The sequence below is a fragment of the Macrobrachium nipponense genome, chromosome 10, assembly GCF_015104395.2.
Source record: "Macrobrachium nipponense isolate FS-2020 chromosome 10, ASM1510439v2, whole genome shotgun sequence".
In the NCBI taxonomy this organism is placed as follows: domain Eukaryota; kingdom Metazoa; phylum Arthropoda; class Malacostraca; order Decapoda; family Palaemonidae; genus Macrobrachium; species Macrobrachium nipponense.
The window spans coordinates 49,982,730-50,010,553 of NC_087204.1; the positions used below are offsets into that span (position 1 = coordinate 49,982,730).

The following is a 27,824-nucleotide window of genomic DNA, read 5'->3' on the forward strand; positions in this document are numbered from 1 at the left end:
AGTTGTTCTCCGGAACTTTGCTCGTCGCCTGATAGTGCGTTTGCTGCTTTTCCTCCGCAGAAGAAGCGTAAGGATTATTCGGAGGCGGAGTCTTTCCTAGATGTTTCTTTCGAGCGCCGCAGTCGCTCTAAGGTGCGTGAAGTGGCGGTTCCTGGGAGTAGGAAGAAGGCGTCCCCTCGCCACTCGCCTGCTCACAGGATCAGCCCTCCCCAGAAAAGGAGGCTTCACCTACAAGCAAGATTCTCCAGTCTCTTCAGCAGCAACTTAGAGATGTTTTTTCTTCGAGAGAGACTGTTCCACGTCGCCGTAAGAAGGATGACAATCTTCCTGTGAAGAGGTCGAGGCGTTCTCCCTCTCCCTCTCCTCGCCCGTCTCTCTCTCCGTTTGAGTCTCCCTCTAGAGTTCGTTCTGCTCCCCAGCAACTTTCTAGAGGAGGCGAGAAATTCGTTTCTCGCTCTCGTGAACGGGTTGTTTCCGCTGCTTACGAAACTTGTTGATAAGAAGCGCGTTTCTTTAGATGCCGAGCGCGCTTCTGTGAAAGTCAAGCGCGCTTTAGTGGACGCCGAGCGTGATTCGGTGCAAGGTACGCGAGCGCCAGTGGACGCTCAGCGCGTTTTAGTGGACGCTCGGCGCGCACCAGTGGACGCGTCAGCGCGCGCCCCAGTGGACGCCAGGTGTACACCTGTTGCGGTCGAGCGCGCTTCAGTCGGCGCCAGTAGATTGGCTTCGGAACGCCAAGCGCGCGCCTACGGACGTCAGTTTTTCCACCTCCGCACAGCACAGCGGAAGCGGGAACTCTTCCTGTTCGCCGCTCTTTCTCTTTTGAGAAAGCTCGTGACTCTTCTTTACTTCCTCTGAAGAGGAAATTAGTGACGCTTTCGTCGAAGTGGACGAAGAACAGCAGTTGGCTCCAGTTTCGACGGACTACAAGGTTTTGACTCGTTTGCTACAGTCAGTCTTTGCAGACACTTTCCAACCTGAAGCTCCACGTACTCCTCCCTCTCAGTTTTCGTCATCCAAAGCTACTAAGATCTCGGGCTTTGTGAAAATGAAGAAGTCGCTTTCTACGAAGCAAGCTTTTCGAAAGGTCCATGATTGGATGGAAAAGAGGAAAGCTTCAGGCAAGACTTCTTTCGCTTTACCACCTTCAAGACTTTGTGGCAAAGCTGGTATGTGGTATGAGACGGGAGAAAACGTCGGAGTTAAGCTTCCAGCCTCAGCTCAAGGAGACTTTGGTAGTATTGTGGATGCCGCCAGAAGATCTTTTCTGTCTTCCTCTAAGGTCTCTTGGACGCATAGTGAGTTAGACTTTCACCTTAAAGGCCTCTTCAGGACACTAGAGGTCTTTAATTTTCTTGGACTGGTGCCTTGGAGTATTGGATGCCAGGTCCAGGAGTTCTGATTCCATCAGTCTGGGGGAGCTGTCCAGTGTATTGTCTTGCATGGACAAGGCCGTCAGGGATGGTTCTGAGGAATTGGCTGCTCATTTCAGCACGGGACTGCTTAAGAAAAGAGCACTTTTTTGCAATTTTACTGCAAAGTCGGTCTCACCAGCGCAAAAAGCGGATCTTCTTTTCGCTCCTTTCTCAGAACATCTCCCCCCCCAGTCTATGGTAAAGGACATAGCTGCCAGTCTCCAGGAGAAAGCAACCCAAGACCTTCTGGCACAGTCTTCTTAGGAAGCCTACTACTACTTTTCGTCTTCTGGGTCCTCTGCTTTGAAGAAATCGAAGCTCTTTCGATCCGCTTCTTCCTCGAAGCCAGCCCCTCGAGGAGAGGCTCTTTCAGAGGCAAGACTCCCGCTCCTTCCAAGAGCAAGAAGTGAGAGGGAAGTCCTTCAGCCACCGGTAGGAGCCAGGCTTCTACATTTCGCGAAGCTTGGGAAGAGAGAGGTGCCGACGCTTGGTCCTCTGGACATCGTCAAGAAGGGGTACAGAATTCCTTTCCTGATGTTACCCCCGCTGTCTTCGACACCAAAGGATTTGTCTCCTTCGTATCAGGGAGAAAAGCAGAAAGTGCTTCACGATCTACTAGATCAAATGATCGAGAAGCAGGCAGTGGAACAGGTCTTCGACCGGAGTTCTCCGGGGTTTTTACAACCGTCTGTTCTAGTGCCGAAGCAGTCAGGGGGGTGGCGCCCCGTTCTGGATGTCAGCAGTCTAAATCGCTTCGTTACCAAGCAGAAGTTCAAGATGGAGAACCTCAATCCGTGCTTGCAGCCTTAAGATCGGGGGATTGGATGGTCTCTTTAGACCTTCAGGACGCATACTTTCACGTCCCCATCCATCCCCGATCAAGGAAATACCTGCGGTTTTGTCCTGAAAGGGAAGATTTTCCAATTCAGGGCACTCTGCTTCGGTCTCAGCACGGCGCCGATGGTGTTCACCGTTCTTATGAAGAACGTTGCGAGGTGGCTCCATCTTGCGGAAATAAGGATCTCTCTCTACCTAGACGACTGGCTTATTCGAGCCTCATCGCAAGACTGGTGTCTGAAGGACCTTCACACGACTCTGTCGTTAGCGAGGTCCCTGGGACTTCTGGTGAATCTCGAAAAGTCGCATCTGACTCCTTCTCAATCCTTAGTCTATCTGGGGATTCAGATGGACTCGGTGGCTTTTCGGGCTTTTCCGTCCCAGGGGCGACAACTTCAATGCCTGGACAAAGTGTCGGACTTTCTAGGGAAGGAAACATGCTCGGTGAGGGAATGGATGAGTCTGCTGGGACCATTTCCTCACTGGAGAAGTTTGTTTCTCTGGGAAGGTTGCACCTCCGACCACTTCAGTTCTTCCTCTCAAGCAATTGGTCACGCAAACAGGATCTAGAAGAGGTCTTGTTTTTGACGGAAGAAGTGAAAAAGCACCTCAAATGGTGGTTGGATCCAAAGAAGCTTGCGGAAGGACTTTCGCTCAAGCTTCGGAACCCCGACCTAGTGTTGTTCTCCGACGCGTCCTCCACGGGTTGGGGAGCAACACTGGGAGGGAGAGAAGTGTCAGGCACCTGGAGAGGGGAACAGGTGTCCTGGCACATCAATCTAAAAGAACTTTCAGCGGTTTTACCTTGCTCTAAGGTTCTTCCAAGAGGAAGTCTCCAACAAAGTGGTTCAGATAAACTCGGACAACACCACAGCTTTGGCATACCTCAGGAAACAGGGGGGAACTCACTCTCCTTCTCTGTTCGCCATCGCGAGGAATATCCTGATTTGGGCGAAGTCGCAAAACGTCATGATTCTGACAAGATTTGTGTCAGGCGTGGAAAACGTGCGAGCGGACCTTCTCAGTCGGCAAGGACAGCTTCTGCCGACGGAATGGACCCTTCATCAGGAAGTATGCCAGGCGCTATGGAAGCTGTGGGACGTCCTCATGTGGACGTTTTCGCAACTTCCCGAACGAAGAGACTTCCGCTGTATTGCTCCCCAGTTCTGGACCCGGGAGCAGTGGCAGTAGACGCCCTACTGTGGAATTGGTCGGGACTAGACATTTACGCTTTTCCCCCATTCAAAATCCTCGGGGAGTAATGAGGAAGTTCGCTGCATCAGAAGGAGCGAGAATGACCCTCATCGCCCCCTTCTGGCCAGCGGTCGACTGGTTCACGGAGGTGATGTCCCTTCCTAGTAGACTTTCCAAGGACTCTGCCCCTAAGGAAAGATCTACTCAGACAGCCCCACTTCGAGAGGTACCACAAAAACCTCCCCGCTCTGAGTCTGACTGCGTTCAGACTATCAAGAAGTTGGCCAGAGCGAGGGTTTTTTCAAGACCTGTGGCAACGGCGATTGCCACCGCAAGGAGGCCCTCCTCAATCGCAGTTTACCAATCCAAGTGGGCTGTCTTTAGAAGTTGGTGCAGAAGGAAGGGCATTTCCTCCACCTCAACCTCTGTGAGCCAGATAGCAGATTTCCTTCTTCACCTTAGGAAAGAAGCGAAACTAGCCGTTCCCACGATTAAAGGCTACAGAAGCGTGCTTTCTGTGGTCTTCAGACATAGAGGACTCGACTTAGCGAATGATAGAGACATTCATGATCTCATTAGATCATTTGAGACTGAAAGTTCTCCAACCTAAAGTACCATCGTGGAACTTAGACGTGGTACTGAAGTTTCTCATGTCGAGTCAATTTGAACCGCTCCATTTAGCCTCGCTTAGGAATCTTACTAAGAAGACCATTTTCCTAACCGCTCTGGCGACGGCGAAGAGGGTTAGCGAAATTCAAGTCATAAGCAAGCATATTGGGTTCAAGGATCATAGTGCAGTTTGTTCCTTAAGTCCTACGTTCTTAGCAAAGAACGAGAACCCTTCCAACCCTTGGCCGAGGACGTTCGAGATCAAAGGGTTGTCGGAGCTAGTGGGACCTGAAGCTGAGAGAGTCCTGTGTCCTGTCAGGGCTCTCAAGTTTTATTTGCAGAGAACCAGAGCATGCAGAGGTTCTTCGGAGAACTTGTGGTGCTCTGTGAAAAAACCAGATCTTCCGATGTCGAAGAATGCACTGGCGTTCTTCTTAAGAAGTACGGTTAAGGAAGCCCATGAAAAGTGTAGTGAAAGTGACATGGAGCTTCTGAAAGTGAAAGCCCACGAGTTGAGGGCTATTGCTACTTCGGTGGCTTTTCACAAAAATATGGCAATCAAAGATATTTTGGGCGCCACTTATTGGCGAAGCAATTCGGTGTTCGCTTCACACTACCTGCGGGAGGTGAAGCAACATACGAAAATTGTTACTCGCTCGGACCATACGTCGCTGCAGACACTGTTTTGGGGGCAGGAGGTAGCGCTCATCCTATCCTTTAATGGTTTAGGGGAGTTTTTAACTTGTGTTATGGTTGTGGGGTTGACCGCCTGCGGCGGATCTCCCTTCCATTAGCTTAGTCTATGTGGGATACTTTTGGTAGGCTACGCCAGGTGGTTTGGTTTTACTTCGTTGCCCTCATTTGTATGGTCAATGGTCTAGTCACGTCGTGGTCTCGCCCCTGTTGACAGATCATCTGGAGTGCACCAGCTTTATAGGTCTCTACCTTGCTGGCAACTCTAGTAGCACAAGCAGACTTATGCGGCAGTAACCACGAAGTCAGCTATGCTAACAGGTAAGGAATCAAGATATCAATTATCTGCATATATATGTTTCCTAAAATCTTCTATTCTGTCTACTCCCACCACCAAAGGTGGGATTCAGCTATATATATATCTGACAGGTAAGTTTCATGAACAAAATGATATTGTAATGATACAATTAAGTTTGTTCATACTTACCTGGCAGATATATATATAGCTGTATTTTTCCGAATCCGACAGAAATTTAAACACTTACGACACACGCAGTGGGAGTCAGGTGGTTAGTACCCATTCCCGCCGCTGGGAGGCGGGTATCAGGAATCATTCCCATTTTCTATTCATAATTTTTATTTCCACTGTCTCCTGAGGGGAGGTGGGTGGGTACTTGATTATATATATCTGCCAGGTAAGTATGAACAAACTTAATTGTATCATTACAATATCATGTTAAGAATTTTGACACTATTTCGTTGATCTGGGGAAATGTGCTGTACACAAATATCACAGGACTTGGGTGATAAATAGAGAGAAGAGAGAGAGAATGAGTGCCTAGTAAAGTTTCTAAATTTCTTAATATTTTTTTTAAGTGTACTGACAATTTGACTTAAGCCCATTATTTACTGTAAGATTTAAAAGAAATTGAGTTGTGAATAGTCTAATTTTTTTTCTTTAATCTTTAGTGCCCAGCAAACTTCAGAGACATCAAGCAAGTCAGGTCGCAAGCTTGGCAACCAGGTCATCCGAAAAGGTTTCATGTCCATCTCCAATCTTGGTTTCATGAAAGGTGGCTCACGAGATTACTGGTTTGTCTTAACTTCAGAATCACTCTCTTGGTTCAAGGCAAGTAACACTTAAAAACTCTTCATTTAACTTTGAAATTTCTATCAATGATGTTAACTTGTAATGTCTTATTTTTTTTAATCTTAGCAAGTGAGAGTGGATTATGAATATAATTCTTTTTATGTATTCTATTGGACATTTAAGGGCCTATTGATTACCATTTACATCACTAAAGATTTGTAGGGTTACCATTCTTACACTAGTGTTTCACATAAGTAACTTGCCAAGTAAGCAACCCTAATGGGTGGCGGGGGTCATGGAGAACCACAAACCCAGAGGGTAGAATCTACTGGCCCCCTGGCACAGAGCAGGCAGTGTTAGCGGCAGTTTTCCCCCCTCAAGGTGTAAGTTCTGAGATTGATGTAAATTTAGGTCAAATACAGACGAGTAGCAGTAATAGGTTATATAGTGTTCAGGAAGTGAAATGTAGGTTTCTTCGGGTTTGGATTCTGTTGTAGTGTCTAGTGTGAAGGTTCATCTTCAGAGCTATCTTTGGTTATATTTCCTGCTTCAAGTTCTTTGCAACAGAAGGTTCTAAGTCCGTGGTTGGTTGTTTGGATGTGGTTTCTGGTTCGCCTGGTTCTGATGTGTTGGACAGCGCTCCTTTGTTTTCAAAGGTTCCTTTTCCTTCTGTGGATAAATTTGTTTCATCTTGCAGTAGTGGTAATCCTGGTGATCAGGTTGTCGATTCTGTATTCATATGTGGTGTGGTAATTATTAATTTCGGTTAAATCTCACGGCAGTGCATATTGACTTATGATAATTCAGCACGAAGGGAAATTGAATAACATTAAAACAACAGTATCCTAGCCTAAAGTATACTCTATACTTCATGTCAGTATAGTAATTACTAATATTGGCCAATCCTGGAAGTTCAGTGCATTCTGACTTAATGATGATTCTGTACCGGAGTAATTGAACATGAAACAATCGGATCATATGACAATCTTGTACAAAATGTAATTGAACAAGAACAAGAATCAGATTCGGTCCAACTTCAGCATTGTTGATCTGTGTAGGCTTGCCGATAGCTACGTAATCCAATGTTGTATGTATCCTCATATCGTATTATAAATATTAATATAGTGGTCATATTTTGGTTTGGGATTCAGCTGATGGGTTATGTGAGTTACCTCGCTTTATTTAACTCATTCTCAACCGAGGTATATAGAGGAAGGTAGCGTTATTCCCATAGTGCTTCTTGGCCCTGATTGGGTAGCTATGACTTAAGTAACTAAGCTCCTCCCCCACCTATACCATGCTTTCGTCTTGCAGTAGTTGAATGGGAAGGTGGTTTTTTAACTATGTTGACATTTTAACATTGCTAATTATGGTATCTTGTGTCATATAAATCAGAAATCGTAAGGAATTTGTACATTTCATTGCTTCCAAGAATATTCCCTCAGGTGACGGAATTTGGTAGTATGGCGTCTTCATCCGTTTAGCAGACGAATTTCCATCAGCAATTACGTGATGCTTTATGTCAATTACAGTTACAATATAATTACCAGTCATATTATTAAATTACAATGACAACAAACTTGCCGTTAACACACAGCCCTATTGGAAAGGGGGGACGTGGCCTAGGCAGGCAGAGAAGCCGGCTAGTTAATTTCCTTCACTCCAGATGCAACCATCTCACTTGGTTTCGGCGAATGTACTTGTTCCTATTTAGCATAAATGAATATCTGGATACTTTACTTATATGGAACGAAGTCATATTGTTTGGCTTACGACATATTTTAAAGTTCAAATTTGACTAATGTCTCATTGTAAAATAGTTTTTTTTTTTTCTCCGTTAATAAATTGTGTAAATTTCAGCAATTCCATTCGTTTTCACTCTTTTTCATCGGTATTATGAGTTTTACATTATCTTTAATCATTGTGAAAACAACAGTAGATGAGATCTTTCATGCTAGTAGTAGTTTTGTTTTACCACTGCTGTGTTCGAATTCATTTAAAAGTTTGCGAGTTTTATCCAGGTTGCCAATGCACGATATTTGTCATTAGCAGATCTAATATTATCTTATCAGCTTCATCTACATTTTGCATTTACAATTATATTGCCATGGCAAACTCACAGCAAGTAAAGTGGTTACATAGATTATTTCAGTCCTATTTTACATGAGACCACTTATAACACACACATGGTAAGGGTTTACTAACATACACTGTTTGAATACATTAAACGGATGTTGCTATTGGATTCGGTCGTATTAGCAAACAAAGTGGTTTCTCGTTCGGTTGTTCATGGATGTACACATTTATACAAGTATATCATTAAGACAATACTTATTAAACTTGGAAGATGGTGTAAAGATATGTAGGTAAAGAAGTTAGACAATTGTAATCTTCTCTCTCTCTCTCTCTCTCTCTCTCTCTCTCTCTCTCTCTCTCTCTCCTCTCTCTCTCTCTGTTTTCCTTTTACTTTACCTCCTCTCATATTTTCTTTCTTCATCTTACTTTCCACCCTCTCCTAACAATTGATTTATAGTGCAACTGAGAGGTTTTTCCTCCTGTTACACCTTTCCTTTTCAGAGCTGAATGATCTCATAGGTCCCAGTGCTTAGCCTTTGGCTTTTGGTTTTCTCAAGGAGATGCCTTTTGCTTCTTTTTTACTGGGATTCTTAGCCAAGAACGAGTTTCCGTCCAATCCCTGGTTGCTATCGTTCTCTGTTAAAAACCTTGGGGATATTATAGGTCCAGAGGGGGAGGAAATGGTTCTTTGCTCAATGAGGGCAATGAGGTACTACTTAGACAAGACTAAAAAGATCAGAGGCCCTGCCAATAACTTCTAGTGTTCCATTAAAAATCCATCCAGACCTATGTCCAAGAATGCTCTGACCTTTTTCCGCAGAAACCTTATTTTAGAGGCACACTCAAATCCAGAAAGAAATTCTTCCTACTTTTAAAGTAAGAGCAAGAAATCAGGGCTGTCGCTACTTCGTATGCTTATAGGCATAATTAGTCTCTTGGCAGTCCTCCAGTCTACTTATTGGAAAAGCAATTCTATTTTTGACTCATATTTGAAAGAAATAGAAACAACCTTCGAAAACTGCAGTACCTAAGGTCCATTTTCGGTGGCAGGCGGAGTATTGGCAGAAGAAGCATAGGAAATACCTTCCTATCCATAACTACGTCACTTTGAATTTTGGGTGTTGAGTTTCTCTTGGGGAGCACCCATGAGTTGAGTTGTTGGTGGTATGGGTTTTTTATTTTTATGGTGTTGTTGGTGTTGGGAACTGTTTTTGGTCTTTAACTAACAGTAACAGCACCTCTTGATAGACAGTTGAAAGTCCAGCCCTCCTAATACCTAACATAATCCACAAAGTAAAGATTGGCATATAGCTTACATAATAGGGTATCCTTGGCTAATAGATGGGTGGTGTGCTTATGATAAACTAATGGAAAATGAATGAAAGGGAAGATAGAAATACTGTAATGGAAAAATTATTGAAAAGTTCTGACTGAGGATCCTATGTTCTATATCTGTTCTTTGGCATGATACTTATTGCAAAGGTTAGTGAGTTTAGTCTCTGGTTTGGAACTTAAAAGATGCTTTGGCAGCTGCTCTAATCATGTGGTCATCTTCAGTCATCAAAATAGTTCAGGTTCTGTAAGGTGGTTATGACCCCAGCTAGACTGGCCCTAATCTCCTAGGTTGGTTCTGGTGTCTAAGCTAGGTCATTTGAGAGGTACAGATTGAGAAATTAGTGGCTCTTTTCTGCTAGAGCAGTTGGATTGAAACTGGTGACCTGAGCTATCCTTGCTCAGAGTAGGGGGTAAGATATTGGCTCAGTTCAACTGAGAGTTGGTTTATTGCAGTTTGGGTTGCTTTAGCAGTTTGGTTTTGACACTTGCATGTGATTCCCTATAGTGTTATTTTCTTATTCTTCCAAGCAATAGATGGGGGATGGGTACCTCACCCCCATGTGAATATGTACTTAAAACCCCTCCAAAAACACTATTTCTATAGCAACAATATTATATTTAGCAAACGGTGATAGGACAAATAACCCAAATATAACAGCAATAAGAGACTTGCCATCTTGAGATTATGAACTAGAAGAGATAAAAGTTCAGATAAAAAAAAAATTGCTTGGTATTGTTTGTCTTACGACATTTTTTTAAGTTCAAATTTGACTAATGTCTCATTGTAAAATAGTTTTTTTCTCTCTCCGTTAATAAATTGTGTAAATTTCAACAATTCCATTCGTTTTCACTCATTTTCATCGGTATTATGAGTTTCACATTATCTTTAATCATTGTGAAAACAACAGTAGATGAGATCTTTCATGCTAGTAGTAGTTTTGTTTTACCACTGCTGTGTTGGAACTTAAAAGTTGCTTTGGCAGCTGCTCTAATCATGTGGTCATCTTCAGTCATCAAAATAGTTCAGGTTCTGTAAGGTGGTTATGACCCCAGCTAGACTGGCCCTAATCTCCTAGGTTGGTTCTGGTGTCTAGGCTAGGTTATTTGAGAGGTACAGATTGAGAAATTAGTGGCTCTTTTCTGCTAGAACAGTTGGATTGAAACTGGTGACCTGAGCTATCCTTGCCTAGAGTAGGGGGTAAGATATTGGCTCAGTTCAACTGAGAGTTGGTTTATTGCAGTTTGGGTTGCTTTAGCAGTTTGGTTTTGACACTTGCATGTGATTCCCTATAGTGTTATTTTCTTATTCTTCCAAGCAATAGATGGGGGATGGGTACCTCACCCCCATGTGAATATGTACTTAAAACCCCTCCAAAAACACTATTTCTATAGCAACAATATTATATTTAGCAAACAGTGATAGCACAAATAACCCAAATATTACAGCAATAAGAGACTTGCCATCTTGAGATTATGAACTAGAAGAGATAAATGTTCAGATAAAAAAAAATTGCTTGGTATGTTAATCCTAAGTAGAAGGTCATTATTTAAGAAATATAGCAAAGAGTAGGTGGTGCAGAAAACTTTATGTAAATTCTATCTAATAGATAAGGTAATTCAAAAACATGAAGTCGGCTGTGAACCAGCAAAACATAGCTTTAAAGAGAATACAGTTGAGCCTACCCTTTTAACCGGATAGAACATTGACAGTAAAATGTACAAAAGCTGCCAAAATTTACTGGGAATGCCAAAAAAATATACATATATACATTATTGTAACCATACCACTGAATTACTGTAACTTGAAAGGTTGGTCAACATCTTAACAGTGCTTGATTTCCCTTATTGAATGAAACTTATTAACCAGGAAAGGAAGTTCATGAGTAAATAAAAGAAAGATCTATGAGATTTAAAGTGTGTAATGAATTGTCACCCAGATTTCAAGGATATACCAGTATTATCTTTAAAAAGGACTTATATGTTTTTAAAAGTTAATTTTGAAACTGGCTAAGTTGTGAAGAATGGGTTTGATGTGAAAAACATTTAAGTTTGTAGAGGAATGCACTAAATTTTTGTAAGTGTTACTACTGGTAATTTGTGTTTTTTAATTATTAAACTTGCAGGATGAAGAAGAAAGAGACAAGAAGTACATGCTTATGTTGGATGGCTTGAAAATTAAAGATATTGAGCAAGGTTTTATGTCTCGTCGTCATGTGTTTGCTCTCTACAATCCTGATCAGAGGAATGTATACAAGGTAAGTTGTTACATGAAAACTGCATTATAAGATATGAAAACTGAAGTTAATGTTTGTAGAATCTGGATGTCATTAGGCTTCCATATAATAGTAAGCACTAAAATTTTATCATACAAAGTATGAGATTTCCATCATTTGCATTTCGTTGCTAGGATTTCTCTAAAGGGGTTAGGTAGCTGATAAGAGAAATGGGCTGTTTCCAAGTGAACTCCAGTCGTCTATCAGAGAATTTCTATTTATATAAAGTCCATATTTTTAGTTGTCAAAAGTAAACACCAGCCTATAAACACCAATTATATTTTTTGTGTTTTTACCAATAACTTGAAAAGTAGTGATTCAGCTGTTTCTTACATACTTGACCATGTGGATGTCACTTTCTATAGTGTTTATATTTTAACCTTACAAATGAGCAAATGTGTTACCAAGGTAACAAAAATATCCTACCTTGTTCACTGTTATCTCGTCTTAAATATACTGTGCAAAAGAAGCGCCTTACTTGATTTTAACTTTTACCATTAATAGCATTTCCCAAGAAATTTGCTAGTTGGTGTTACCCCTTACCCCACAGACTTTAGCCAGTATTGTGGGTGGAGAATTTCAAAGAGCAATTATTCAAGTCTTAAATATTTTTCAGTTTTCAATGTCTGCTCTAAGTAAATTCTTTAGGCTTTTGTGTTTTTAATTCTTTTTTAGTAACACTGTCATAATTGATCATTGAATGACACCACTTGCTTAGTACTGAATACAATTTGGTTCCTCTTACAGCATGACCTATAAAATTTATATATAACATATATAGTCAATGAAGGTGATAGTCTTATCAAGCTCTGCTCCTAATACTGGATCTGATCATGAAGGCCTGACCACCCTAAAAGGACTAGGAGTATTACTTATACCTGTACCTGGTTAGGAACCCATGTGTGATCCATAGAAGATGGTTTTATCTGTTCTTATAATCGTAGCTTTGTGGTAAGGATAGAAAAAACTGGACAGATTTTAATAACGGACTAGTAATGAATAAATGAAATACCTCTAAATGGTGACCTGATTGTTGTAGTGATTGCATTTTGTCTTATATATAAGATTGCAAATCTTAGGAAGATATAAAAGACAGAAGTCATCCTCATATGTAATTGAACCTTTAAAAATTATTTGTTCCTACACAATACCAACCATAGGCTTTTGTAAAATATATCTTTCAGCACTGGGATGGTAGTTGAACTTGGTAATGAGGTAGCTAATTTTTCTTTGCCCATCATATAGTGTGGACTTGGATTCTTCATCCCTCCATGTGAGGTTGTTGGACTGGATGAACAGCTAACCACTTGTTTCTTTGCACATGCATGGGATTTTTTGTACTGAAACATATGTATGTATGTATGTATGTATATGTATGTATGTATGTATTATATATATATATATATGTGTGTATATATATATATATATATATATATATATATATATATATATATATATATATATATATATATATATATATATATATATGTACACACACACATATATATATATATATATATATATATTATATATATATATATATATATATATATATATATAATATGTACATATATATATATACATACAGGCAGCCCCCGGGTTACGACGGGGGTTCCATTCTTGAGACGTGTCGTAACCCGAAAATTGTCGAAAGCCGGAACGACGTCGGAAAAATGTATTAAACTAATAAAAAAAGTTATAAAAACCTTACTTGTAATCCTTTGGGTACACTACATGTTTCCTGAAGTTTTATGTACAGTGGTCCCCCCGTATTCGCGGGGGATGCATACCAGACTCACACACACACACACACCCGCGAATAGTTAGAATCTGTGAATGTTTGGAACCCCCCTCTAAAAATGCTCATAAACTCCTATCCTGAACATGCAAACACCTAAATATCCCTAAAAAGACCATCATTCATCAAATATACATAAAATATCCTATTATGGTTCATATTAATCTTTGAAATATTATTAATACTGTTTTAAAGTAAATCTTACATTTTATGTTTATACATAAATACATACTATGTACGTACTGAATGACTTAGTTACGTATGTGAAAATAATTCAGTCCTCCCATAAGTATTCAGTCATGCACGTTTTCTTTCATACTGTTACTATTTGAGACACCCATTTTCTTTTTACAAGGGAACAATTGTATGTGAAATCACAAATACCAAATGTCTACTTAAAGTATTATCCTACATCAAATATACCATTGAATTGGTATTATTAATATCATTTTAAAGTAATCTTAAACATTTTACCATTAGAAATATATAAACAGCCAATAGCAGAGAGAGAGAGAGAGAGAGAATTACATAAAACCATTAAATTCGTTGACCATTGTATGGCATTGTTACTTTCCCAGCTCCGAGCGTCACTGGAGTTGAGGTAGGGAAATTGATACAGGAAAAGACGAAGGGAAGAATTTTCATTTGAAATTAGTTATTGTATTATTACTACTTCTATTATTATTATTATTATTTGAAAATAAAATAAACATGTGCATCTAACATAAAAAATTCTCTCATCTCAGTAAGAAAGAGGGGTTATCCTTACAAGTGAAATGGAAAGGTAATTTTCATGTCTTTAAAATACTACCATTATGAATTTTGTCATTATTATTACAAAATTCATAATTATTAATATTATTTTTATTATTATTAAATAACTGAAATTATCAATAAACATTTTACATACTAGTACCATAAAAATTCTTTCATCTCGGTAAAAGAGAGAGAGAGAGTGTTTATCTCTCTCTGTTCTCTCAAAAAATACTTATAACGCTTCCAGCGAAAGAGAGGGAGGGAGTTACCACTATGACACATTATCTGTGGGGCAAAAGAGAGAGAGAGAGAGAGAGAGTTAACCTTAATTAAAAGTGACATGGATAGATTACTATTGTATTTCTTTAACCCTTAAACGCCGACTGGACGTATTTTACGTCGACATTTTTTGTCTCTCGGGTGCCGACTGGACGTATTTTACGTCGACATACAAAAGTTTTTTTAAAAATTCGCGGAAAAATACTTTTAGGCCTACCAGCTGAAAACTCTTGAATCACGCGCCTTGGGGGATGCTGGGAGTTCACGGATCAAGGTGTTGTTTTGTTTACAATCGTTACGCAGGCGCGCAAGCGCGAATTTCTTTCTTGCCGCACTAAAAAGTATCTGTGACACATCTCGGAAATTATTTCGTCACTTTGACATAATTTTTTTACCATTTTAAATTAGCCGTTACATAGAGTATTATATATGAAAATGTGCGCATTTTTATGTAGAATACAACAAAAAAATACTCATGATTGTAGCTTTTATCAGTTTTAAGATATTTTCATATAAATAACGATAAGTGCCAAAATTTCAACCTTCGGTCAACTTTGACTCTACCGAAATGGTCGAAAAACGCAATTGTAAGCTAAAACTCTTATAATTAAGTAATATTCAATCATTTAACTTAATTTTGCAACTAATTGGAAGTCTCTAGCACAATATTTCGATTTATGGTGAATTTATGAAAAAACTTTTTCCTTACGTCCGCGCGGTAACTCTTCCGAAAATAATCATACATGCGATTGTGGTAATGTTTGCACCATTTTAAATTAGCCGTTACATAAAGTTTTATATATGAAAATGTGCGCAATTTCATGCACAATACAACTAAAAACAACCCATGGTTGTAGCTTTTATCAATTTTGAAATATTTTCATATAAAAAATGATAAGTGACAAATTTTCACCTTCGGTCAATTTTGACTCTACCGAAATGGTCGAAAAACGCAATTGTAAGCTAAAACGCTTATATTCTAGTAATATTCAAGCATTTACCTTCATTTTGCAACAAATTGGAAGTCTCTAGAACAATATTTCGATTTATGGTGAATTTATGAAAAAAATAACATTTTCTTTACGTCCGAGCGGTACTCTTCCGAAAAAATCATACGTGCGATTGTGGTAATGTTTGCACCATTTTAAATTAGCCGTTACATAGCGTTTTATATATAAAATGTACGCAATTTCATGTATAATACAACAATAAATAGTTGAAGGTTGTAGCTATTCTCATTTTCGAAATATTTGCATATAAATCACGATAAATAGAAAAAAACCACGTTCGGTCAAATTTGACTCTACCGAAATGGTCGAAAAACGCAATTGTAAGATAAAACTCTTACAGTATAGTAATATTCAGTCATTTATCTTCATCGTGAAACAAATTCAAAGTCTCTAGCACAATATTTAAATTTATGGTGAATTTAAAAAAAAAACTTTAAAAAAAAAACTTCCTTCCCTCGCGCGCGGATTCTCCGCCACAAATCTCCGAAATGCGTAAGTCCCATTCTCGGAATATTTGCTCCGTTTCATATTAGGCATTTCATAGAGTTTTATATATGAAAATGTGCGCAATTTCATGTAGAATAAAACGAAAAATATTTGAAAGTTGTAGCTTTTCTTATTTCCGAAATAATTGCATATAAAAAAAAATATATATAAAAAATTCGACATTCGGTCAACTTTAGCTCGTCAGATATGGTCGAAAACTGCATTTGTAAGCTAATATTCTTACAGTATAGTAATATTCAATCATTTGTCTTCATTCTGAAACATATTGGAAGTCTCTAGGACAATATTTAGATTTATGGTGAATTTTTTGAAAAAAAATATGTGTTTACGTATGCGCGTTACGAATTCATGCATTATTTTGTGATAATATTTTCTGTGTTGCTTTTATTGTTTTACAATTTGTTATATACCAAAATGATTGGAATTTAGTGTACATTACAACGAAAAAAAAGTAACTTGTTACCTTCAACCGTTTTGCGCACAGCGCGATTTGAATACAATTATATATGAAATTTCGTTTTTGCGCTATCATATATCGCATTATTTATATATGATAATTATAATTTTTTTCATTTCTGATGGTTGCATACTAAACTTCAAGCAATGAGAAAAAAGGAGCCAAAAATGAACTCTTAATCTTGAAAACTAAGCGCGCTGTGATTTTTTGAAAAAAAATATTTTTTCCGCTTACGCGCTCACTCTCAAACCCCTCCGGCACACGGGAGTCATTTTTTTATTTACCGCTCCGGCGTTTAAGGGTTAAAATACTATTACATATGAATTTTGTAATTACAGTTATTATTATTATTATTATTATTATTATTATTATTATTATTATTTGAAAGTATTAAAAACAAATAGTAAAAGTACTATAAAAAATCTCGAGTCTCAGTGAGAGAGAGAGAGAGAGAGAGAGAGAGAGAGAGAGAGAGAGAGAGAGAATTTCATGAGCACTTGATGGCAGCAACAAAACAGCTCCTTCCCCCTCCAGTCACTTAACTTGATACATATATCTGACAGTTTTAGTACCTGGAGTTAGAGAAAGAATCTGACTGGGATTTCCTTCATTCTTCCATAATTTTTTTAATTTATAAGCTAAAATCTTACTAATTCACTATGGTATTTTCTTTAATAAATTGATATTATTGCTGTATAAATTAATATTAATATTTGAAAATAGTAAATCATTTATTTATCATACAAATAAACATACATCTTTGTAGTAGAGAGAGAGAGAGAGAGAATTATTATTTTTATTATGTGATATCATTTAAACTTATTAAACTTAATAATACAGTATTAATCAAAATTAATATTTGAAAATTAGTAAATCATTTTATCATAAAAATGTATTTAGTCATGAAAATAAACATCAAAATACACTAATTAGTGATTATTTTCGTCAGAAAATTCCGCGAATGGGCGAGTCCGTCCACGAATAATTTCTAGATATGTAGGTTCCAAAGAAAAATCCGTGAATGTGTGAGTACGCGAATCCGGAGAACGCGAATACGGGGGGAACACTGTACAATCTGGAGTTTTTTTCATCCAAAAAATGGTGGTTCTGGAAGGTAAAAGTACACAATTAGTACAAAATACTACACAAAGTCCTGAATGCAATATGTAAAGTAGAGTATATCAAGATTCTGGAATGTAAAAAAAATTTTATATTAACCCTATAGCGCCGATTGGACGTATTAAACGTCGACATAAATTGTATGTTGGGTGCCGATTGGACGTATGGTACGTCGATATAATTTTTTTTTTTTTTAAATTCGCAGAAAAATACTTACAGGCCTACCAGGCGAAAACTTTTGAAACGCGCCTTGGAGGATGCTGGGAGCTCACAGATCAAGGCGTTGTTTTGTTTACAATAGTTATCCAGGCGCGCAAGTGCGAATTTCTTTCTTCTCGCACTAAAAAACATCAGCAACACATCTCAGAAATTATTTAGTCACTTTGACATAATTTTTGCACCATTTTAAATTAGCCATTACATGGAGTATTATATATGAAAATGTGTGCAATTTCATGTAGAATACAACTAAAAACAGCTCATGGTTGTAGTTTTTATCAGTTTTGAAATATTTTTATGTAAATAACGATAAGTGCCAAATTTCAACCTTTGGTCAATTTTGACTCTACCGAAATGGTCGAAAAACGCAGTTGTAAGCTAAAACTCTTATATTCTAGTAATATTCAATCATTTACCTTCATTTTGCAACAAATTGGAAGTCTCTAACACAATATTTCGATTTATGGTGAATTTATAAAAAACTTTTTCCTTACGTCCGCTCGGTAACTCTTCCGAAAAAATCACAAATTTTTTCGTCCGATTGTCGTAATGTTTGCACCATTTTAAATTAGCCGTTACATAAAGTTTTATATATGGAAATATGCACAATTTCATGTGGAATACAACAATAAACAACCCATGGTTGTAGCTTTTATTAGTTTTGAAATATTTTCATATAAATAACAATTGCCAAAATTTCAACATTCGGTCAACTTTGACTCTACCAAAATAGTAAAAAAAACGCAATTGTAAGCTAAAACTATTACATTCTAGTAATATTCAATCATTTACCTTTATTTTGCAACAAATTGGAAGTCTCTAGCACAATATTTCAATTTATGGTGAATTTATGAAATAAATTTTTTCCTTACATCCGCATGGTAACTTACGAAAAAATCTTAAATTTTTTCGTCCGATTGTCGTAATATTTGCACCCTTTCAGATTAGCCGTTACATAAAGTTTTATATATGAAAATGTGTGCAGTTTCATGTAGAATCCAACTAAAAACAACCCATGGTTGTAGCTTTTATCAGTTTTGTAATATTTTCATATAAATAACGATAAATAGAAAAAATTCGTCCTTTGGTCAACTTTAACTCTACCTATAATTCAAACTACATGACATCATAGGGTGTTGAATTTCTGTTGGATGATGGTTTCATTCATTCTCTTGCTGGTTGTGTGGGTGCCACCATAGATAAAGAGAGGAGAGATTGGACAGCGTATAGTAGCCAAACCAGTTTGTTACGTGCATTGCCTGGCGGCATCGTTTTGCGATGATTACGTAAATGGTAGCACAACCCATACAGTCCAACAGGAAACCCTGTACTCTTTAAAGTGTGTTTTCTTGGATGTCAAATGATTTATTCACCATTTACTATATACAATATAGTGGACCCCCGTATTCGCGTTCTCCGGATTCGCGGACTCACACATTCGCGTTCTCCGGATTTGCGGACTCACACATTCGCGGATTTCTCTCGGGAACGTTTCCCCGCATTACTCATGGAAAATTTGCGGTATTTTTCTATGAGAAATATCCACAAATTTCTGGTTGTTTTTATCAATTTCATCAAAAACTTGAAAAAACCAAGTATGAAAATTTTTAATGGTTTTTCTTGAGTTTTGACTAACAAAATAGGCTGTTTTTAGCATTTTTATAGGGGTTCCAAACATTTGCGGATTCTACCTATTCACGGGGGGGTCTGGTACACATCCCCCGCGAATACGGGGCGACCACTGCATGTACTTTACCTTGTAGGGGGTAGTGCGGTCAGTGGACGTTGTGCAGTGCACTGTAGGCATTACTGAGGTTCTTTGCAGTGTGCCTTCAGCCCCTAGCTGCAACCATTTTTATTCCTTTTACTTTTGCAACCATTTTTATTCCTTTTACTGTACCTTCTTTCATATTCATGTTACTTTCCACCTTCTCCTAACACTATTTATAGTGCAGCTGTGAGGTTATCCTCCTGTTACACCTTTCAAAACGTTTTGCTGTCAATTTCCATTTCAGTGCTTAATTACCTCATAGGTCCCAGTCCTTGGCCTTTGGCCTAAATTCTATATTCAACTCGGTTTGTGCTGTATGCAGAAATGAACATTTTTAATTTTGCTAGTATGTTTCTTCTACAGTTAAGCCCTAAAGTTTTGTAGGTGTGGCAATTACTACATTGTGGTTATTTTCTAAGCAGTCTTTTACCAAGGACAATGTATACTATATGTATAAATAAAAATTTCAATTCTGTCTGCTGTAGTTTGTATACACTTGAGCAATATAGTTGACCAATTTGTCATTGTTATGTGCCTTTCTTTCCACCATAAATTTACAGTCCTGTTTTACTCTTTAGAGGTAAACTAATTATTATTGTTCTTTATTCGTGGGTCAAAGTGACACAATAAAATTTGACCACAGAATGATAAAATAATTGCCATCACCAATGCTGTTATCTCATATAAGCTGGGATTTCGGGACAATTAGAAAATAATCCAGGAATTAACTGGGAAATACTGTAATTTTTTTGGATATAAGTTCATTGCTAACCATTCAAAGTAAATGTTATACATGGATTAGTGTATGTGTGTGTGTGTGTGTGTCATAGTAATTATTAGTAAATTAATCTCTAACAATATTCATGTGCCCCTCTATTAGATTTTGTATTGACTTGTGTTTTATTTTTCATTAAATCTTTTAATGAAGCTCCTCTATTCATAATAGACTTTTTCAGAATTATCTGATTTTTATTTTTCTTTGTTGGAACTAATACTTTTATGCACAGTATTGTTTAGTTTTTTGCTCAAGAAATAATTACATTTCTCGTTGTCAAGAAAAATATACTAAAAAACTTGTGAAACTCTGGATTTTTGATACTTTACCTTTTTCTATGCGGTCGTAATTCTTAAACAAATCTGCCATTCCATTGAGGAGTGAGAGATGTGTATTTCTGGTGATAGAAGTTCACTCTCGACGTGGTTCAGAAGTCACGTAAAGCCGTTGGTCCCTTTGCTGAATAACCACTGGTTCCATGCAATGTAAAAACACCATACATACAAATAGGCATGTATTGGGGCCATAACTCTATTATTGGTGCCAATAACCAGAAATCGCGAAAAGGCCGATGTTTTAGCGACTGCTTGTGTACCTAAAATTATCATGGTAACACAATTTAGTAAAATTTCAAACAAAAATACATCCCAAAACACCCAAAGTACATTATAGTACTCTCCTACTGTTACTCTAAAGTAGGCTATATACACCCCTAAAATGCTTCTAACTGCCTATTTCAACAGTTCATTTCCAAACTTGACAGTTCAAACAAAAATATACCTCAAACTATCATACCAGAATACCCTAATATCATTTCAAAGTCATGTTGCAAAATTAAATACCAGCCTATGACTGATACTCTCAAGTATCCCCTATCATTCAGACATGCATGTTTTCTTTGGCCTACAGCAGCTTTCTGCGCATGCTATAATGCACTGGCATACATTTTACCTGTAGTATTTTTTACGTATATAGGGCCTTGTGAGAGACTAGATACGTAAACAGAAATGATTGAGGGATTTCAAGAGGGAATTGCTTGAACTTACCGTAAACTGATTATTATTGATTTCTTTCTTTAGAGGGAAGGTCGCCAGAAAACTCAGCTCGTTACTTTAAAACTATTTATTTACAACAAGGCCCGTGCTGGCCTGGAGAAAAGTTAAATGATATTGGCCCCCACGTTGGGGCTTATAGTCTCATTCAATTCAAGCTGATTTTCATCCACTTGGGTTAATGCACACTTGCGGCAGAGAGACGGCACGTGACTCATGGAATCTGGAAAAGAATCCCAGATTAAACGAGATAAAAGGAAAAATGACTTCTTGCTTTGATTAAGGCTGATTAATTCCCTAACATTGGGGAAGGTAAACTCGAATGGTTCACTGAGGTATACACGAAAGCTTGGTCTTTAACAAGTCACAAAGGGGAGCACGTGGCCGATGAGGACAAAGGGCTTTTGATGTAGAAGGGGTAAAAATAAGAATTGAAAATGAATTTAGCAAGAGTCGTATGGTAGTAAAAGGTGCTGGGTTGAAGTTTACACTTTCAGACGTACCTTTATGCAATATTTAGTGTATCCTTGTAGAAGAATGCGGCCTGACCTCTGTTCAGGTCTGGGGTTCGTGTCCACCAGCACGTCGTGGGTAGGCCTAATTTTGGGAGGCTGGCAATTTGACCTCTGCCCGAGATCACGTCTCGCAGCCGACTGAGGGCGATACTGCTTGTTTTCGAATCACGGGGCTTCCAAAAACCGCCTCGAGCATTGCCTGAAAGGTGGTAAACACAACGCCAGCAAATTGGGAAGGAAAATAGGTCTTATTGTAGAAGTCCCTAAAATCCATCTCGAAGCCTAGCTACTCTTGTGACCTGCCTCTCTTACCCTAAGCTTCCGTCAGACCGGAAATATCATTCCTACGACATCCCCACTCTCCCAACAACAGTAGCTTCAGGAGACGGCATGGCTGCTACTTTTATAATTAAATATAACTAAAACTCTGCTGGGAAGGCGAGGCGTTCTATAGACGTAGCATATTGATATTTTCCTGTGTTGCAAGATGATTTTGAAATATTGACTGTAATACTGCACAGGTACGTATTTTAGGGTAGTACTGTTGTATAGAGCATATCTAAAATATGTGGGTAGTTTAATGATGGGACACAACCTCCAAAGAGAATTAGCACGGTAGGGAATTTCCCCTGCAGACAAGTAAATAATGTGCTCCACAAAAATCCGTAACAAAATGGAAAACGGAAATGTGAATGTGTAAAAACTGGGTAGTCGTACGTATATGCTGTCATGGTAAATAAGCTGGGATGGAACTAGGTGATCTAAAAAACTTTAAAAGAAACTGTTTTGGCATACATGCATAGTCACCTCTAGATCCTTGCATATATGCTGCTAATCATTTCTTCTGTGGACCTTGGTAGCTGTTAGGCTTGCTGCTGTTCTTTCCATGACTTGCCAATATTCATAAAGCTTTTAGTGATAAGTTATTGACACTGCATTTAAATTTTCCTCTTGTATGGGATGTTTATAGAATATTCAATTACCTGGAAGGGTTGGCAGCTGATGCATTTCCAAGTTGTTTCCTTTAGAAGTCTGCTGATCTGTTTTGTTATTCGCAGGATTTCCTTGATGTAAATTCTCTCTCAGTAGTTTTCAGAGTTTATTCAGTTGCTTTATTTTTCTTGTTCATGTAATTTCAAAATTTATATTTTGCTTACCATGTATTCGGGATATTACCATAATTTTTCTTTTTGCGTGGTGTTGAATGGGGTTCAGGGTTACCACACTATTGTATGCTTAGTCCACACACATTATTTTTGTCAATCACAGCAATGGTTACCTTTGGTTCATGGTTTATCATTAACCTGTTATATAATTTTTGTGTTTAATACCGTCTATTTTGTTTTGGCATTTATTTCTATTGTCATATCTCAACATACTTGGGCTTTGAGGAATGGCAGGGCCTGCAGCACATCCTTGTCACTTTTCTGCTTGGTAGTCTTCAGAATTGCTAGTGTCAAGTTACAAATGTCCTTGGGTGTCTTCTCATTTTCCATGTTCCCATCTGCTGCTGCTAGGTCATCTCACCCTTTTAATAGACCTTCAGCTGTGTGTGCTCTGGATGTATACTCTTCAGGAGAGTTCTCATCTCTGTTGAATTCTCCCTCTTCTGAGGACCTCCCTGCTATACTGTGTAGGGATCTCTCAAGTCTTGTCATGTGGTTACTGTGTTACCTCAGCATGTGTGGCACACTCACTTCCAATTGTTTTTCCTCCTCCAGCTAACACCAAACCACCTTTATCCACTCATGTACAGGTATTTGAACCTGTAGACGAAAAGACAGCTTATGTTAGGGTTCCAAGTCATGTCTGCTCTTCAGAGACAGTTTCTTGCCATCATAGGCTTCGAAGCTCAAGAGTTAGCTGCTGCTGCTACTTGTCCTTGTATCTGTGTTTTTGGTGCTTTTTTTTCCTGGTGATATGCCATCCCTGTGGCCAGTCAACACAATGCAAAGAGAAAAATCATGGTAATAACCCAAACATATGGTAAGTAAAACCCAAGAACAAGAAAAGCAAAGCAACTTTTCAATTACGGGCTAGTAGTACATTCTTGTACTGTACTCTGATCTATGACAGTGTGGCTTTGTACTTGACTGCTTTCGTGTATCCAAATGCTCCTGTTTTTTTTTATCTTCTGTGTAATTGGCTATTCCAGCTTAAACATCTAATATACTGTGACCTCTAGCAGTGCTTTCCTCATAAAATCACACACTGTATTCCAAATACTGAAGTTGAAGGCATCATAATTAAAAGGGGAATAAACGGCAATAGCGCTGTCAGTCTGGGTTACAGCGCTGTAAAGCAGGTTAACAGCGCCATAAGACATGCGCATTAAGTCCGAAATGACTTAACCTGAAACTGATGGAACCCAGGGACTGCCTGTAATGGAAGTAAATACCCAAAAAATAATGAAGAATACAATTGAAGAAAAACTAAATGCAAATGAAACACCTATCCAAGAATGTAAGAGTGCAGCTTGGTAGTTGATGCTACCAAAAATAAGGCATATATAGTTAGAAATTAGTGTGATGAATGGACACACAATTACAGATTTTGAGATATTTCCACCTCCTTTGATGAGGGTTCAGATGAATCAACAGTGTTTTGGAATTTCAAGACCAGTGGTAAATTATTTTGTCAGTGTTTTTTAGTACATCAGTAATTGGTGTACTGTGGCAATGGCTTGTATTACAAACCAGTAGGAGTATAATGTTTTAATTTCTTGAAAAAACTGACAACCTATTCTGTGTTATTTTCATATGTACGTACAGTAGTGAATTTGTGCTATTTCATATCACACATCCAATATTGAGAGGTTTTTGCTGGTATATGCCATGAAAATTTACAGGTAATAATATCTGTCATAAGCACACAATATAGTAGTTTCTTTTAAACAGGATTACAAAGAACTTCAGTTGGGTGTTGAAACTCAGGATGATATGGACTCGTGGAAAGCGTCCTTCCTCCGAGCTGGAGTGTATCCAGAGAAAGTATCGGACTCTGCTAATGGTGAAGAGGTAAGATGCAAATGTTTGTGAAGTATAGTGACTATTTTTTGTGTAGAGAACTTATTCTGTGAATGAAAACTGGTTATTCATTTAACCTTGGAGATGTAGACATGGTATTTATTTGTGTATTTCATTGATGTTTAATATGTTACGGAGCTTTTGAACATTTATCGTTGGCCTATATATATTTTTATTTTAAAAGACAGAAATGAAGAACTAGATTGGTAATGACTTAGATTTATTATACTTTATATGGTGAACTATCCAAGTTTTTAACTGTTTATTGCTTTACATAAAACTAACTAGCTACACAGAATTGTTTCAGGCTACTGACTCAGTTTGAGTTAATTGTTAATGCCCTGTTGTTTATTTTAAGAGACATTTTTATCAATCAAAATATATTTGATAGAAATGTATCAGTTTCTCCCAATTCCAAAAGTAACTCTGGAGGAATAGGCTTTATCATATTTTTGCTGTATGATGTAAGTACCATACCCTGCCTATAAGTATTTTACAGATTTGGTTGGTGAATATGCTAGGGTGTAGAGCAATAATATTGTTGTATTTAGTTGTGACAAATTTTGTGACAATCAAAGAATCACCAATTCAGTATTAAAAGCAGTCCCTAATTACTTGAGGTGTTATGATAGTGGGTTTCGAATGCATTCAGTTTACTTTTCTTTTTACTAGTGAAATTGTATACAGAATTGCAAATGTAAAGGAAATGTACAATTCTGTTAGTTTTTAACACTTAGAGTATAGCATGGTCTTAGAATTGAGGTTAGCCATGTGAGGATTCATTGGTCAGATCAAACTAAAGTAATAAATCAAGGATTGAAGCTAGAGTAAGTTACAGTGTAGATGATAAATGTATTTTAGCGGGGACAGCAAGCATATCTTCATCAAGTCACCCTAGTTTGGTTCTTGTCAATCAAGAGCGAGTTCTTAGGGTCTTTGCAGAAAACATCAGCATCATTATATTTCTGCTTCTGCCCCAACACAAATACAGCTGCCATCTCCTCTGTAACTTTGTCTAGCTTGAATCCGCTGTGAGATCATGCTTGATCCATGGTTCAATATTATTATTATTATTTTATTAAAAGGGCAGAATCTACATAATTGATTTTATACAAAATTCTTTCAATTCTTCTAATGACGTTTTTTTGGCATACTGGTAATTCTAAGCAGCTGTCCGTTGTTCATCAAGCTGTATGTCATCAATGGAATTTCGTTCGGGCTGGTGTTGTCAAAAGCGGTGGGGGATGAGGGACAGGCTGAGGGTCAGCATCAGGTATTCAGGTGTCTCTCATAGGTCGCAAACAGGCCGTAGTCGTCGGGTCAATCCAGTATTTCTTGCATTTTTATTATTATTATAAGATGTCTACATGTTTCAGCCACCTCGTTTGGCCATCATCGGGACGGGATCGCTGATTGGAATGAGCTGCTTCGGTTCTGATTCTGATTGGATGTCCTCTTCATGGGTGGAGCCTCATTCTTGTCATTGATGGTGGAGGTCTTCTTGAAGGGCGTGCTGCTAGGTCACCCTCAGGGTGAGAGCCTATACTTCGATCACCCTCAGGGTTACCAAGGATGTCCTCAGGATTAGAGCTACCGCTTCTATCATCCTCAGGATCCTTCTGGTGCAATGGTCGTTGTGGGGCGTTGTCTGCTGCTCTCCTGATGGTGGTGGGGAGGTGGAAGGTCACCTGTGTGATGCTTATACTGGGCTTCTCCCTCCTGATGTGCAGCGCTTCTAAGATTTGCAGATGTCTTAGATCTGGTGCTTGGTCGATAGCATTGAAATCGACGATGTCGCAGCAGCAGATTCTTTTATCATTTGCAGTCCTTGCATGATTGAATATTGTTCCTTCCTGCACATGACAAGAAATCCTCTTTGAGAGAGGCCTTGACATCATCCTGTTGTAAGTTCCGAGGCATCCTCAGATTGGGCACCTATATCTATACTTGATGTTTGTCTTCTTTGTGGAATCCTGCAGCAGTGCTGGGTTATTCTTTGTGATAAGGCTGCATGTCTTCTTACTCGTAGAATATGATCAAGTTGATCTGCTTGCTGTTATCAGTTGGGGAAACGTGGTTCTTGATTATATCCTGTAGGATTCGCCCGTCTTCTTTATATCGCCGATGGAAGGTTCCCATGTAGAAAAAAATTATGTGCTGCAGGGGGTCTGGCCTGTTTAAAATCAATTCTGTAAATTCTGCCATTATTTTTAATGAAACATGTTTGAAGGAAGGTCTGTTTCCTGCATATTATTATTATATTTTGTTAAAAATGGTTGTTGCTTCAGCACTATTAATCTTGTAAAGAGTTTTTTCTATTTTTCTGATGACAGCTTTCTCTCTGTTGCTTAGACTGGCGAGCAATGCACGAAAGGGCATGGTGAAAGCTAGAAGAGTCTCTCTCTCTCTCTCTCTCTCTCTCTCTCTCTCTCTCTCTCTCTCTCTCTCTCTCTCTCTCTCTCTCTCTCTCTCTCTCTCTCTCTCTCTCTCTCTCCATGACATACGCTTCAGTATGGAGAACATTTTCCAGTGATGACTGTTAAGGAACTGAATTCTAATGGGGAGTCCTGCTTTCAACATGGTGGTCTGGGCTCTCAAGTGCAACTGGGGAACCCGTAGGGCAGGTCGAGTTTTCATTGGTTCCTGGGAAGGTGACTCGTACGGCAAGTGTACTGAAGCCTTGCGGACCTCCTCAGGCAGGCAACATCACTGGGAGCTTCTGATTGGCTTCTACCTGTGTGATGTCACCTTTGGTATTATTCTTGTTGTTTTATGTGTCACATCTAGTGTTGGTCGTCTCATCTGGTATATCTTGCATGATGATGCTCTCATTGGGTGGGAAGGACGTGGCCGTCCTCACACGTGGGAATTTGAAAAGCTTCTTGTGTAGTGTTTAGTGGAGGTTTTTGTTCAAGTATGAAAAGTGCTTCTAAGAGGCACAGACGTTGTAGGTCAGGGCCTCTTCTGATGATTTTTATATTTCCGATTATATCGTCTCTCTTGGTATTCTGTTGGTGT

The 27,824-nt window shown here is 38.5% G+C and overlaps 1 protein-coding gene across 10 annotated transcripts in view; it reads left to right on the top strand.

Annotated features, from left to right (window-relative positions):
* The window catches only part of LOC135223610 (dynamin-like), a 348,582-nt gene that overhangs the window by 215,073 nt on the left and 105,685 nt on the right, over positions 1 to 27,824 (top strand). For all 10 annotated transcript variants that reach the window (XM_064262207.1, XM_064262202.1, XM_064262204.1 and 7 more), the window contains 3 exons: positions 5,718 to 5,877; positions 11,373 to 11,504; positions 24,678 to 24,797. In XM_064262207.1, the coding sequence (XP_064118277.1) occupies positions 5,718 to 5,877; positions 11,373 to 11,504; positions 24,678 to 24,797 (412 nt within the window). The remainder of the gene's footprint in view (positions 1 to 5,717; positions 5,878 to 11,372; positions 11,505 to 24,677; positions 24,798 to 27,824) is intronic.